Source organism: Pleurodeles waltl, chromosome 8 (genome assembly GCF_031143425.1).
Source record: "Pleurodeles waltl isolate 20211129_DDA chromosome 8, aPleWal1.hap1.20221129, whole genome shotgun sequence".
NCBI classification, from domain to species: domain Eukaryota; kingdom Metazoa; phylum Chordata; class Amphibia; order Caudata; family Salamandridae; genus Pleurodeles; species Pleurodeles waltl.
In genome coordinates this window covers 1,538,461,974-1,538,477,629 of record NC_090447.1, presented here as the reverse complement: position 1 = coordinate 1,538,477,629, position 15,656 = coordinate 1,538,461,974, and the positions used below count along the sequence as shown (strand labels likewise).

The following is a 15,656-nucleotide window of genomic DNA, read 5'->3' as shown; positions in this document are numbered from 1 at the left end:
CACACTGGTGCGTTCACGGATCTCCTACCGGGAATAGCACATTGGCGCATCCACACTGGTGCGTTCACGGATCTCCTACCGGGAATAGCACATAGGCGCATCCACACTGGTGGGTTCACGGATCTCCTACCGGGAATAGCACATTGGCGCATCCACACTGGTGGGTTCACGGATCTCCTACCGGGAATAGCACATTGGCGCATCCACACTGGTGCGTTCACGGATCTCCTACCGGGAATAGCACATAGGCGCATCCACACTGGTGCGTTCACGGATCTCCTACCGGGAATAGCACATAGGCGCATCCACACTGGTGCGTTCACGGATCTCCTACCGGTAATAGGACACTTGCGCATCCACACTGATGAGTTCACGGATCTCCTATCAGGAATAGCACATTGGCTCATCCACACTGGTGCGTTCACAGATCTCCTACCGGGAATAGGACACTTGCGCATCCACACTGGTGAGTTCACGGATCTCCTATCAGGAATAGCACATTGGCTCATGCACACTGGTGCGTTCACAGATCTCCTACCGGGAATAGGACACTTGCGCATCCACACTGGTGCGTTCACAGATCTCCTACCGGGAATAGGACACTTGCGCATCCACACTGGTGAGTTCACGGATCTCCTATCAGGAATAGCACATTGGCTCATCCACACTGGTGCGTTCACGGATCTCCTACCGGGAATAGCACATTGGCGCATCCACACTCGTGCGTTCACGGATCTCCTACCGGGAATAGCACATTGGCGCATCCACACTGGTGCGTTCACGGATCTCCTACCGGGAATAACACATTGGCGCATCCACACTGGTGCGTTCACGGATCTCCTACCGGGAATAACACATTGGCGCATCCACACTGGTGCGTTCACGGATCTCCACCTGGAATAGCACATTGGCACATCCACACTGGTGCGTTCACGGATCTCCTACCGGGAATAACACATTGGCGCATCCACACTGGTGGGTTCACGGATCTCCTATCAGGAATAGCACATTGGCGCATCCACACTGGTGCGTTCACGGTGGAGTTCACGGATCTCCAACCAGGAATAGCATATTGGCGCATCCACACCGGGAATAGCACATTGGCGCATCCACACTGGTGCGTTCACGGATCTCCTACCAGGAATAGGATATTGGTGCATCCACACTGCTGCGTTCACGGCAGCCTTGCGTCGGTTTTAGTGGTCTGCACTTCCATGTACTTGTTTCAGGCCACTTGAGATGTCCACAGATCTTGCACTGCCTTGGCCACTTATAGAGGTTCTCCCACCCAGGACCTCAACAAGGGAGCCTCTGGGGTCTGCCAGGCCATCACTATCCTTGTCTTGGAAAGAAAATCAGCTAGATTTATAATTTTTTTTTGTATTTTAGTGTTTGGCATCACCCAAGCAGACAGCGAAGTGTGTCCACTGTCAACGATTTACCAGTTATTTTCAAGGTTAGTACTATTGTTTCAGCCCAGAAATTCAGAATTTCCGGAGAGGACCATACCATATGACAAAAGTCAGTTTTGGGACATCCACATTGTGGGTATTCAGGATTTACCTCTTGGGCGTGGGATGAAGCAGTTCGGGGGTGAGACCGGTCTAATGTAAGTACTTACATCGGGAGTACTTGAGACAGGAATTTCTTGGCACCTTCTTAAGTATTTCTAATGAGACTTCCCATTCACTACCAGTCTATCGACTCCTGTCAATCAAGGTCATCCACCTCTGCCACCCCCCCCCCAAGTACTGCAGATTCAGTGGTGACTGCCCAAGTAATGCCCCATTCATCGGTGTGGCTGCTCTCAGGCCAGTCCTGTGACTGCGCAGTAGGGATGGTGGTGCAGCCGTCCCTGGTTTGTTATGGTCTGGTCCACATGTGGCTGATATGACGTCTATTATAAGCCAGGAGCTGCCCTCCTCCAATGCTGTATCTGGTCTCTCTCTCCAGAAAGGCTTTAAGCATCTGGTGTGCAGACACGTCACCTGGGGCTGTCAGCCCCTATTTTATGGTGGTCTCTTGTCCTGCTGAAGTTCGGTGTGTCACAGTGGAATACTTGGGGAGTACAGTCCAGTACCACCCCAGCTCCACACAACCCCAGGGATGCACATATTCATATCAGCACAGTCTGGCAACTCTGGACAACTTACCACCCCCTGCATGAGAGGTCTCATCAACCAGTCGATAATGTCCTGTCCCCGTTTCTCTTGTGCCCTCTCTGGGCTTGCAGCTTTTGATAACCATCTTGTTGTCCACTGTGGCTGTGTGCTACGTTATATAATTCACAGGTTGGGGCACCCGGTCTGCCCTTTTCCACGGGGTTATATAATGTAAGTACGCCACCTGCCTCCGTCCTGTCCGCCATATCAAATCAGATAATATACAACTTACTGTAAAAGAAAGTCCTCGGCAATGGCGCTCAGAGTGCCAAGAAGTGGTCTGGGTAGAACCAACATTTTGGTGATTGCCACACTACCCAGAGATGAGCCTTAAGGATTTCCAGGAAGTCAGCGACTGGCATGCCCTTGCCAGCACCGCCCCTGGGTTCCCTGGTATCCCCTCGTCTGCCTGGACTCCGAGGCGAGAGGGACTTTCGGGGCTCAACTTCAGAGCAGAGCACGTGCCAAAGGCATCCAACATCTCCACTGCACAGATATGCCAGTGCGTCCTCTGTACACAGCGACAACTTCCCATGAGTCGCAGCCCAGGACTCCCCAGTCCAGCGCTCTCCGCCACAATAGGCCTGCCGAGGGTTCCATGGCAAGGGCACATACTACAGGGCAGAGTGGGCATCCCTGGCAGTCTGGTGTCTCTGCTGATCACGAGGATGTCAGAGATCTTGGACCCTGTGCGGAAACTGGCTCTCGGGCCAGAGTAGGTAAGCCTTATGCATCACCTGATGTCCCTGCCCAGCCCTACCTTTGCCACCCCAGGTATCAAACCTTCTTCAACGTCTAGTGACAGCGCCACCTGCAGGCTGCCCTCCGGGGGTGCCTCCTCCATAAGGCGGAATAAGCGATGTAGGTTGAGGAACGTTTAGGAACTCGGGATAAAGCCATTCTGGTCCGGGTGAACCAGGGTGGTGGGAATCAGCAATGACTTTCGCTAGGATTTTACAGTCTGTATTTCTAAGAGAGAGGGGTCTGTATGACCCCCCCACTCCCACCAGGTGACAGCCTGGCTTGGGAAGCCCGACAACCAGCTCTTCTCTCGTGGTTGCTGATAGGGGTTTTGTGTCCCTAGCATCAGGGTACCGCTGATGTAACCGTGGTACCGATGCAGCCCTGTAGGCGGAGTAGAACTCCACCATGACTCCATCAGTTCCTGAAGTTATATTTCATGCTATAGGGTCAGTGGCTGCCCGAATCTCTCCTGCTGTGTGGCTCGATCAGCTCTTGTTGCTGGGGCGGGTCAATGCGTGACACCTGCAGGACAAGCTATACGCTCCTTCCCATGAGGTGTACAGAGCTGTTCTTTGCAGTCTAGGAACACCCTATGGATATCTGCCTGCATGTTTAAGGTATCGCTGTTTGGGCGGTTTATATCGGCCAGCGGCACTCTGCCTGCCTCAGCCCTTACTCTAATAGTTGCCCAGCTGTGTCACCCTCCGAGTGCTCTGTGGTCCTATCCGCCAGGGTCCCATGTTCCTTCCTGGGGTCCCCGAGGTCCTGTCCGACCTCCGAGCCCAGTTCTGCAAGTAACTCTCCCCCAGATGGAGCGTGCCAGCTGGGATAATGGGGCTTGGATCGTGCACCCCCCACCCCAATTACTTTCAATACACAGTCTATTAATTACTACCTTAAAAGCGTCCCACTCCACCCCCCTTTAGACGCCAACACCTTGTCCTTGAAATATTGCTCTGTGGGTCCCTGATGTGTCTCAGAATGTGAGATCACGAGGTGCCCGGGAGAGCAGTCCTCCTGTGGGTACTGGAGCATGGCATCCCCCCACTGTATCCCCTCGAGTGACCAGAGAGGTGTAGGAGGCTGGACTGGCTTGTAGTGAGTACCAAGGGGTACTTGCACCTTGCACCACGCCCAGTTATCCCTTATTAGTGTATAGGGTGTCTAGCAGCTTAGGCTGATAGATAATGGTAGCTTAGCAGAGCAGCTTAGGCTGAACTAGGAGACGTGTGAAGCTACTACAGTACCACTTAGTGTCATATGCACAATATCATAAGAAAACACAATACACAGTTATACTAAAAATAAAGGTACTTTATTTTTATGACAATATGCCAAAGTATCTTAGAGTGTACCCTCAGTGAGAGGATAGGAAATATACACAAGATATATATACACAATAGCAAAAATATGCAGTATAGTCTTAGAAAACAGTGCAAACAATGTATAGTTACAATAGGATGCAATGGGGAAACATAGGGATAGGGGCAACACAAACCATATACTCCAAAAGTGGAATGCGAACCACGAATGGACCCCAAACCTATGTGACCTTGTAGAGGGTCGCTGGGACTATTAGAAAATAGTGAGAGTTAGAAAAATAACCCTCCCCAAGACCCTGAAAAGTGAGTGCAAAGTGCACTAAAGTTCCTCTAAGGACAAAGAAGTCGTGTTAGAGGAATAATGCAGGAAAGACACAAACCAGCAATGCAACAACTGTGGATTTCCAATCTAGGGTACCTGTGGAACAAGGGGACCAAGTCCAAAAGTCACAAGCAAGTCGGAGATGGGCAGATGCCCAGGAAATGCCAGCTGCGGGTGCAAAGAAGCTTCTACTGGACAGAAGAAGCTGAGGTTTCTGCAGGAACGAAAAGGGCTAGAGAGACTTCCCCTTTGGTGGACGGATCCCTCTCGCCGTGGAGAGTCGTGCAGAAGTGTTTTCCCGCCGAAAGAACGCCAACAAGCCTTGCTAGCTGGAAATCGTGCGGTTGGCGTTTTTGGACGCTGCTGAGGCCCAGGAGGGACCAGGAGGTCGCAAATTGGACCAGCAGAGAGAGGGGACGTCGAGCAAGACAAGGAGCCCTCTCTGAAGCAGGTAGCACCCGGAGAAGTGCCAGAAACAGGCACTACGAGGATGCGTGAAACGGTGCTCGCCGAAGTTGCACAAAGGAGTCCCACGTCGCCGGAGACCAACTTAGAAAGTCGTGCAATGCAGGTTAGAGTGCCGTGGACCCAGGCTTGGCTGTGCACAAAGGATTTCCGCCGGAAGTGCACAGGGGCCGGAGTAGCTGCAAAGTCGCGGTTCCCAGCAATGCAGCCCAGCGAGGTGAGGCAAGGACTTACCTCCACCAAACTTGGACTGAAGAGTCACTGGACTGTGGGGGTCACTTGGACAGAGTTGCTGGATTCGAGGGACCTCGCTCGTCGTGCTGAGAGGAGACCCAAGTGACCGGTAATGCAGCTTTTTGGTGCCTGCGGTTGCAGGGGGAAGATTCCGTCGACCCACAGGAGATTTCTTCGGAGCTTCTGGTGCAGAGAGGAGGCAGACTACCCCCACAGCATGCACAAGCAGGAAAACAGTCGAGAAGGCGGCAGGATCAGCGTTACAGAGTTGCAGTAGTCGTCTTTGCTACTATGTTGCAGGTTTGCAGGCTTCCAGCGCGGTCAGCAGTCGATTCCTTATCAGAAGGTGAAGAGAGAGATGCAGAGGAACTCGGATGAGCTCTTGCATTCGTTATCTGAAGTTTCCCCAGAGACAGAGACCCTAAATAGCCAGAAAAGAGGGTTTGGCTACCTAGGAGAGAGGATAGGCTACTAACACCTGAAGGAGCCTATCAGCAGGAGTCTCTGACGTCACCTGGTGGCACTGGCCACTCAGAGCAGTCCAGTGTGCCAGCAGCACCTCTGTTTCCAAGATGGCAGAGGTCTGGAGCACACTGGAGGAGCTCTAGACACCTCCCAGGGGAGGTGCAGGTCAGGGGAGTGGTCACTCCCCTTTCCTTTGTCCAGTTTCGCGCCAGAGCAGGGGCTAAGGGGTCCCTGAACCGGTGTAGACTGGCTTATGCAGAATTGGGCACCTCTGTGCCCAACAAAGCATTTCCAGAGGCTGGGGGAGGCTACTCCTCCCCTGCCTTCACACCATTTTCCAAAGGGAGAGGGTGTCACACCCTCTCTCAGAGGAAGTTCTTTGTTCTGCCATCCTGGGCCAGGCCTGGCTGGACCCCAGGAGGGCAGATGCCTGTCTGAGGGGTTGGCAGCAGCAGCAGCTGCAGTGAAACCCCAGGAAGGGCAGTTTGGCAGTACCAGGGTCTGTGCTACAGACCACTGGGATCATGGGATTGTGCCAACTATGCCAGGATGGCATAGAGGGGGCAATTCCATGATCATAGACATGTTACATGGCCATTTTCGGAGTTACCATTGTGAAGCTACATATAGGTAGTGACCTATATGTAGTGCACGCGTGTAATGGTGTCCCCGCACTCACAAAGTTCAGGGAATTGGCTCTGAACAATGTGGGGGCACCTTGGCTAGTGCCAGGGTGCCCACACACTAAGTAACTTCGCACCTAACCTTTACCAGGTAAAGGTTAGACATATAGGTGACTTATAAGTTACTTAAGTGCAGTGTAAAATGGCTGTGAAATAACGTGGACGTTATTTCACTCAGGCTGCAGTGGCAGGCCTGTGTAAGAATTGTCAGAGCTCCCTATGGGTGGCAAAAGAAATGCTGCAGCCCATAGGGATCTCCTGGAACCCCAATACCCTGGGTACCTCAGTACCATATACTAGGGAATTATAAGGGTGTTCCAGTAAGCCAATGTAAATTGGTAAAAATGGTCACTAGCCTGTTAGTGACAATTTGGAAAGAAATGAGAGAGCATAACCACTGAGGTTCTGATTAGCAGAGCCTCAGTGAGACAGTTAGTCACTACACAGGTAACACATTCAGGCATACTTATGAGCACTGGGGCCCTGGGTTACCAGGGTCCCAGTGACACATACAACTAAAACAACATATATACAGTGAAAAATGGGGGTAACATGCCAGGCAAGATGGTACTTTCCTACAAGAGGGCACTGATGACTATTCTTCATAAAGTAGCATTTCCCTATATCAATTAGGACATCATATCCGAAAAGAGACTTTGGTAAAGTCAACACAGAGGCCACGGAAGGTGTAAACCAAACACTGCATTATATTCTGTGTATAATGTGGTGCAGAACATCTCCTACTGCAGCTACATTCCCAGCGCACTGCTGCCTGGCGCAGCCTGTGCTCTTACACAAAGAGCTCTCCCTAACCTCATCAATATCCTGCAGACGATATGCTCCCGTCAAGGGCCCATCCTTCCTGCACGAAGGCCTGAGATGCCACATATTCCTGCAACCATCCACCCCAAAGGGCACCGAGCCAGATGTGGACCAGAGAGCTTTGTCGCTGCATGAGGGGTACGAAGTGTCATGTAAATAATACCAGGCAATGCTACTGCCCACAGTGATGTCTGCTGATAAAGTCTTCTCTGCTCTCATCACTGGTTGCAGCCCTCCCCCCTACACAGTGATCATCTCTGGGGTTTGTGTACTTTGTACACTGGTGGACACATACCCTTGACACACATTTTTGGTTCATGCTGTGTGTTGCTCACCTGCGATGGCAGCTGCAGTTCTGACGTTCACACGGGTTGTAATTCTCGACTGCAGTTTTGATCTCGTCAAGAACATTCCCCCACTGTGTTCCTAGCACAAGATAGATTGAAACAAGTAAGAATAAGGGATGTTACACTGGCCAGACAAGCCTCTGAACATTTTCAGCAAAGGAAGCCTGCAGTACTGACAGAGCAAGTTATGATCCTAGCAGGGAAGATGGGCTCAACAGAGAGGGCACATGATCCACCTTCTAACGACAAACATTTCATTTTCAACCATGTGTACACTAATACGATAACTGCCTACCTCGATATGGTCTAGGAATACAGTCGTTCTATCCTCGATTCTAGTTGTCCTATGGATGCAAGGTGTTTTCAGTAAGAAAAGGGCAGTTTCAACAAAATAAAATATCTTCAAGTTTTGAGGCGATCTATGTTTGCATCGACTGTATGTTCTTGGCTGATGTCAAATAACTGTTAACCTTCTAGCACAGCAATACTCTGAAACCACTCTACAGCTTTATCCGCGCAAATGCACGGCAGAGGCTATTTGTTGTTTCTTGCTGTAAAGAACAACATTTTCATTATAAAAACAAAACCCTTCGCAAAAAACAGTAATGCCAAATAGTTGTCACTGAAATGTCAATTTCAATACAACTCAGCAAAGTTAGACTCTGCGGTATACCGGTAGACAAAATAAAGGTTTTAAAATGTATTACTCTGAAAATGACCTAGATGAAATGACTTGCATCAATCAATCATTAATTTGTGAAGTGTTGCTATTCACCAGTGAGGGTATCCAGGTGCTGAGTTGCTGGGCTCAGTTGAAAAGTGAGGCCTGGAGTCATTTCCTGAAATTTGCCAGCGAGGGTGATGTCCAGAGGTGGAGGGGAAGGCTGTGCCAGGGCTTGGTAGTGCGGTTCGAGAAGGAACAGCCCCACTGTGGCTTCGGCACAGTGTTTTTGCGAGGGAGGTGGAGTGAAGGTCTTTGGATGGTTGGTGGAAGTTCAAGCAGTGGTTGATGTATTCTGGTCCCAGGCCACGGAGGGCTTCTTTAGGTGTGTGTCAACCTCTTGAACTGGCATCTCTTCTGGACGGTGAGCCAGTAAAGGTTCTAGAGGAGTGGGGCGATGTGGGTCTATTAGGGCAGGTTGAGGATGAGTCTCACTGCTGAGCACTGAGGAGTCTTCTCATAAGTTGGGTGGTGGTTCCAGCATACAATGCATTGCCATAGTCTAGCCGGCTGCGGACTAGGGCTGGAATGATGTTTTTTTTTTATGCTGATGAGGAGCCATTTGAAGATTCTTTGAAGCATGCGGAGGGTGTGGAAGCAGGCAGAGGAGACTGCACTGATTTGTCATTTCATGGTGAGCTTGCTGTCTCGGGTGATGGCGAGGCTGCAGGCGTGGTGTGTAGGTGTAGGATTGGTTCAGAGTTCAGCAGGCCACCAAGTGACATTCCAAGTGGAGACGCTGTGTCCAAAGATCAGCACTTCAGTTTTGTCACTGTTGAGCTTCAGAGGTCGCTCTTCATCCAGTCGGCGACACTCTTCATGCAGTTCTGGAAGTTGGCCCTCGTGGTGGTGGGACTTGCTGAGAGTGAGAGGATGAGCTGGGTGGAATAGGACATAATGTTGAGAGTGTGGGTTCTGACGATGTCGACTAGAGGTGAAGAGGGTAGGGCTATACTTACATTATTTGTAAGATGCAACATTGATATATATGAAACGTTTTTGCAACAATTTCTAAGAAAATATTTCTTGATATTTAAAATCCTCGAGCGTGTGGTCTCCCTGTATGCTAGTGGGATACTTGGGAGGTGGGTGAGGGAGCTGACAGACTCATGAACATGGTGGGAAAACAAAAGGGATTTCCCACATCAATGTTAAGTGTTATCATGCTGCTGCTCTGCTTAGAAACTGAAGATTGTCCCTAGTGTTTGACTGCTTTTAAGGGGAAAACTGGAGGCTAGAGCAGATAAGATGTGGCAAGTCACTCTGCATTGTCCACCTCCCCAGGCATGTGTCTCTATGGTAAAGCAGGTCAAGCTGGGAAACACTGGACGTAGTCCAGCAATTAAAGCACAGTTCCACTCAACTGGCTCATAGGACCTGTGACCACAGATGCCTCCATGTGGATGGTCACAGAGGCCCGGAAATTCACCATGTTCTTACTGGAGCTCGAATAAGGTGTAGTGGGAATGAGGTCTGCTGAAGACCAGTGGTCTTCTGTACCTCGTCATGGTAGCTGCTGATTGGCTTCATCTACTGGGCTCAGGACGTCTTGGGAGGGTCAGCTTTCCTTGATGCCACAAAGGAACGTTTAACATTGTACCCACTGATATTGCATTCAACTTGAAAGCCTTTACATGCAAGCTATCTAAGGAACACATCTTGAAGCAATTAATTGTGTGTAGTTATTGCTTCATATTCTAACACAGGCTATTAATGGGACACTTGCCCTTTTTGGGTCGAGCAGAGCAGAGCGCGTGAGCTGCTTTTCCGACCTGTTGGTATGTATCTGGGCTTTTAACCACGCCCACCTCACACCCTTCACTATCACTCGTTCGTGGGCTTTCCCTTCAAAAATCATTTGATGACATTGGTAAAGGGTGTACATTTGTCCCTCCTTGGGGCGGTTTAGTTACCGCCTTGGCTATTGACCCTGTTAGATGGCTAATTGCACTTTTGCTGATAAGTTTGACTGTGGGCGAACTTCTTTTGCCTTTTGTAAGTTTCGTTATCGCTGATGCTCATGGCTGCAGTGGCGCTGTGAATCAGCTCGCTTATGTGAAACTGTTTTACTTTTGTTTTTAAATTTACATGGCAAGAGAAGTCTGGGTAGGAGTTTATAACGCTAGTAGCTTTAACTCGAGCAAATGCAAGACAGATTGCATTGCAAATGCTTGTTTAATCTGTTGCTGAATACAGGGTCAAACTCTTTTGGAGATTTGGTTAAATCATCATAGCAGATTGGTCATACATTAACAAGGGAACTGTCTTTGCTGGGTTACAACTCCAGGCAATGACCGGCACTAGAGACCAGTAACGTGCCCATATAGAAAAAGAGTAATACTTCAATTATATCTTGCACAGAGGTAGCCAGTTTGTCATTTATCTAGAAGCAATCTCAGAAGAACTCCATAGAGCCCTGAAAAAGATTTGCCACTGATGCACGGCCTGCAAGAAAGCCCTGGAGACCCAAATCTAGTAAGAAGAATCATTGTTCCAGGGGAACTCAACAGGGTTAATATCAATAAATTACATTTAGGACATTCAGCTTCCCAGAGTTGGAGTCTGAGAGGGAAGCAAAAGGCCCGTAAGACCACAGAGAAGGTAGAAGGATATTCAGAGGAAAAAAAAAAATCAATGAATGTTTACAACCTCCTGTGTGAGCTTTGACTCTCGGGGTAAGTGATATTGAGCAGTCAGGTTAGCTTAGGAACTCTGATATAGGTAACAGTTCAAAGTTTCAGTAAGTACAAGAATTTTAAAGAAAAAAAAAATGACTTTAGTTACAGGAAGATAAATAGCAGAGCAATTTTTGATCACAAGCAAAAAGAAATTACCAACATGTAGGAAGCTGGCTCTTTATATAGTATACTGAAATGAAATATACTGTGCAAAGAGTCCAGGGGTTCCCTTATAAGTGGGACGGGCTTGCGCTAACAATCCCAAGGTGCTCTTTTAGGGGATAGTGTGGTCGAGCAGCCTTACGCTTGTCAGAGAGCTGTGTTAGACATTTGCTGCATGCACACAGTCAATAAATGATACATAAAACTCAATAAGGAGATATACGCCAAATTATAAAAATAATACTTATCTTTATATAATTTTAGGACCAAGATCATCACAATCAGGTAAGTCTGTTTCGAGTTATGAATTTTTACAGGTTAGAAAAATTAACTGTGCAATTTCTGAAGAGATAATGTTATCCTAAACAGGAAAGGCATATTCTGCATAGAGGTACTTTACAACACCTTACAGGACCAACTTCTGGAGCTAAGGTAAGTATGGAGCAAGGTCCAAGGCAGCACAAACAGGTCACTTAGGGAGGCAATGGGGCATCTGGGTGCAGAGGTGTTTTTCAGTTATGGGTGCCCCAATGTTATCCAACAGGAAAAGGAATATATACTACATTTGAGTACTTGACAACCACTTACAGGACTTTTATTCTCTACTTGAGGGGAGTATGGGATAAGATCCAAACCCACACTACCAAGTCACCTGGGGGTGCTCTGGGGCATCCGGGGGTAGAGGTGGGTTGCTTCGTTGGTTGTCCCATTCACTTCAATGGAGACTGGTCTGGTCAGAAAGAGGCTGTAATTAGGGACTGGGGCGGCCAGTCCGGGCGAACCCGTAGGCGGGGCTCGAGCCTGGAGATACTCAGTCATGTAGGGATACCATTGGCCCACTTCTCCTCAGGCTGTGGAGCTCGGGTGCAGTGGTGTCTTTTGGTTTTGGGCTCCGGTGCAGGAGATACTCGCTGTTGGAGGGGGCCTGCAGAAAGCAGATGCAGACAGCATTGACAAATCCACAGTTGGCAAACGCTAGGGGGCTTCATCTCTGGAGGGTTGGGGGACCACAGTGACACCATTGGCCCACTTCTACCTGGGCTAGTAGGTATGGGTGCAGTGGTGCTTTCAGGTGTCAGGTTTTGGAAGTCCACAGGCCTTGCATTTCTTCTGGGGTGCCTGCAGGATGCCGGGGAGCAGCTCCACTACTTCATTGAGAGTTCCTGGGTCTTGGCTGAAAGCAGACAGTCCTCCCAAGATTTTGGAGGCAGTTGCAGGACAAGTTGTCTTTGGTGACCTGTCAAGTACGGCAGGCAGGCTGGCGCCAAGTCTTTTGTTCTTGCTTTTGCGACTTTTCAGAGTTCATCATCTTCTTTCATGTTGGCAGGATCTTATTTCCTGGTGTCAAGGGCTCCCCTAAATACTGGCTTGAGGTGATCTCTGGGTGCAAGTATTAATAAATCCATCACTGTAAACAGTGTGGGTCTATTAATACAAGATGTGTGCTACCAAACATCCCTGTTTTCAGTGAAGCCATCATGTAGTAGGGGAATAAGTATTGACCAGTGTCCAAAACATATTCTAAAAATGGCTTCCCTGATCAATTACTATGTCTAAGAATCGACAAAGACATGGCAGGGGCATATCTACTCAAGCAGATATGACCAAAAATGTAATATAATGCACCCTACCTTAGGGCCAGAAGGCTTACTCTGTATGAGTGACTTACATATATTGCATGCAGTGTTAGTGGGCATGGCACACAGGCTGTATGCCATGTTGTGCTTTCACTTTTAGTTGCATAAGGACATGAAGCCTGTAATGGCAGTTTCCCTGAGCTAAGTGAGGGGTCCGTGAGGGTGGCAAAATGCATGCTGCAGCCCTGGAGGACACTCTTTGGTACCCAAGCCACAAGTACCTGGGATACCATTTACTAGGGACTTACAGGGGTGCCACAAGTATTGCCAAACAGGGAACAATTGCACAGTTTTAGGGAAAGAACACTGTCAACATGGTTAGCAGTAACCCAGTGCACTTCAGTTAAAGTTGCATCAAATACCAGGCAACATGTGGGGAGACTACTGCAATAAAAAACAGTTTCCTACACAATATCACTTTTATTTACATATCTTTAGGAAGGGAAACTTCTTGCCAGGTAATTTCTGCAATATCATTGTCTTTCTCTTTTGGACATGCGGATATGGCTACCAATCGCGCTTCAGGATGTCCTGCATCTTTGCTGGTTTTCATAAAGGAGTAGTAGTTAGGAAGGGAGCAAAGCCACAGCTAGTTAAAAACATAAATGGTCAGAACAAACAGAGGCTCAGAGGTGCTATGAATGGCCTTGATAGGATTGAGGTGCAAGTCAAGGGCTCTGTGTTAATGTGGAATCTGGTCTGCAGTCCCAACTCACCCAACGGCCATGGCTGTTAAGTGTCAGAGGTCTATCCTTTAACTAGCAGTCAACTCCACGTTCCTAACTGCATTTTGGAAATGGTAGTCCTGATTTTATAGGGGGATAAACATGGTTACAAATCTGAGAATGCAAAGAAAATATCTGGACAGAAGCAGAGTCAAGCTTGGACATTGGAAACTTGGCTGGGCTGCACAGTTTACTTCAGGAGCATTTTGTGAGGGGTTGGGGAAAAATTCGCCTAAGGCCAGTGAACGTTGTACAACATAGAGAAGATGTGATGTATACAAAAGCTGATAACGTAAGAAGATGGTGTATGGGGCATCCAAAACACGCTATAATCCATGGGGGTGACACACAAAATTATATGTCCCCAGGAATCACACATGGGAGGCTCTCTGGAGAGTACACACAATACGGTCTAGGGTTCCTCATTTGTGGGGGGTGGGAGGGGTCACAGAGAAAGTTTTCTTCAGTTGATAACAGACTTAGCTGGCTGACAACAAGAACAAGTTCGCCACCTGCATGACCGAAGTTGCTGAATGGATGAAATCCAGCTGTTTCTATCTCAACGCCGACAAGGCAGAAGCAGCAGTCATTAGCAACAACTCCTCACCATGGACTACAACTGGTGGTCAGCTGACTCAGACCCACACCTAACACCCACGCCAGAATCCTCAGGATCATTGGTAGTAAATTGGATATTACCACAGGATTCTATTGCTATATTCCTGCTTTCATACTCTGAAGATGCTGAAGACGACTTCTAGCCACACCATTAAAACAGTCACTCATACCCTTGTCACCAGCAAATTGGACTACAAGAAGACCCTCTAGTTTGATTAACCGCCCTCTCCAGGGCCCCTAGGCAGGGCCGGGCACACACAGCTGCACGGCCTCAAGATGCTTCTCAAACACTGCTAACATTAGGATACCAGATGCCCTCACACAAAACTCCTGGCTGGGCGAGCCACTGCGCTCTGAAGTTTCCAGGTCCATCCCTGAGCAGTGTCACCTGTGCAGGATCTCCCTTGGCATTCTGGTACTTGTAGTCCTCTTGGTGCAATGCTATCCACAACTCCAAGGTACCAGGTTACAAAAAAAGCGTCATGTGCTGGATCCTTGCATCTCATGCTGAAGCCCAGAAGCTCAAACCCAAAGCAAACACGGGGGGGGGGGGGGGGGGGGGGGGGGGGGCACTGACTCCCTTGTCACCCACCGCACTAAAACCTCCCAGGCAGGCACCGGGCTGCTAGTTATACGAGCTGGGGTGTGACGGAGGGGATTACCTGGGGCCCCCTGGCTGTCTCCTCTTCGGACCAGAAGACTCAAAGCCAACAACCAGAGCCCCAGCAGCATCCTGCAGGAAGCCATTCATCCAGGGCGCATGCGCCATCCCTCGCTCGGGCATCTGCGCCTCATAAATCCAGGGAGCATGCGCCGTCCGTCGCTCGCGGGACTCGCTCATCATAAATCCCAGGGCGCATGCGCCGTCCGTCGCTCGCGGGACTCGCTCCTCATAAATCCAGGGCGCATGCGCCATCCGTCGCTCGGGGATCTGTTCATCATCCTTCGGTGGGGCTAGAGACGCAGGCGTCGCCACAACAGACTTGTAAACTGGGCGTGCAGTGACAGCGAAGAAGGACAACCTGTGGTTGGGGCGCGGAGTTCTCACAACTCCTGGAGCGCGTACGTCATCGGAATGTGGCCCGGACCGGCGCCATATTGCGCAGGGAGCACCTGCGCCACTATTTAAAATACACCCAACATTTCAGAAGAGAACAGTGAGAGGCATGAAATAAGAAGCTGGAAAATACATTTGCCCACATTCACTCCTATCAAGGGACAGGTAATTTCAGGCGTCAGACAGACAAAATAAGGTAGTTTTCAGCCTAATGAGTTGGTATTGTCCCCAGAATGATTATTGTTGACTTGTATGTATTTGCACTGTTCTTGTGAGTTCCAGTGGAGAGTGGGGGTGAGCACAAGCTACGGACTCGCCCGGTGTCCGACGCGCACCTGACGCACGAAGCCGGACGTGGCCGTGCGTGCCTGTGACGAGCCGCGGCGTCGTTGCCTGGGGTCTTTATCTCTCTCTTTTCCTCCTCCTCCGTTGTTGTTGTTGAGAGAGATCTCTCTCTTTTCCTCCTCCTCCGTTGTTGTTGTTGAGAGAGAG

General features: G+C 49.3%; 2 protein-coding genes across 2 annotated transcripts in view; one reads left to right on the top strand and one right to left on the bottom strand.

The window, feature by feature from the left end:
• POGLUT1 (protein O-glucosyltransferase 1) overlaps nt 1-14,924 on the bottom strand; it is a 71,411-nt gene extending 56,487 nt beyond the window's left edge. The window contains exons 1-2 of the mRNA XM_069202982.1: nt 14,770-14,924; nt 7,555-7,645 (exon numbers count right to left, since the gene is read on the bottom strand). Of these exons, the coding sequence (XP_069059083.1) occupies nt 7,555-7,645; nt 14,770-14,854 (176 nt within the window). The 5' untranslated portion in view covers nt 14,855-14,924. The remainder of the gene's footprint in view (nt 1-7,554; nt 7,646-14,769) is intronic.
• Nucleotides 14,925-15,446: 522 nt separating this feature from the next.
• The window catches only part of VANGL1 (VANGL planar cell polarity protein 1), a 211,457-nt gene continuing 211,247 nt past the window's right edge, over nt 15,447-15,656 (top strand). The window contains exon 1 of the mRNA XM_069202981.1: nt 15,447-15,644. The gene's annotated coding sequence lies outside the window, so the exon portion shown is untranslated. The remainder of the gene's footprint in view (nt 15,645-15,656) is intronic.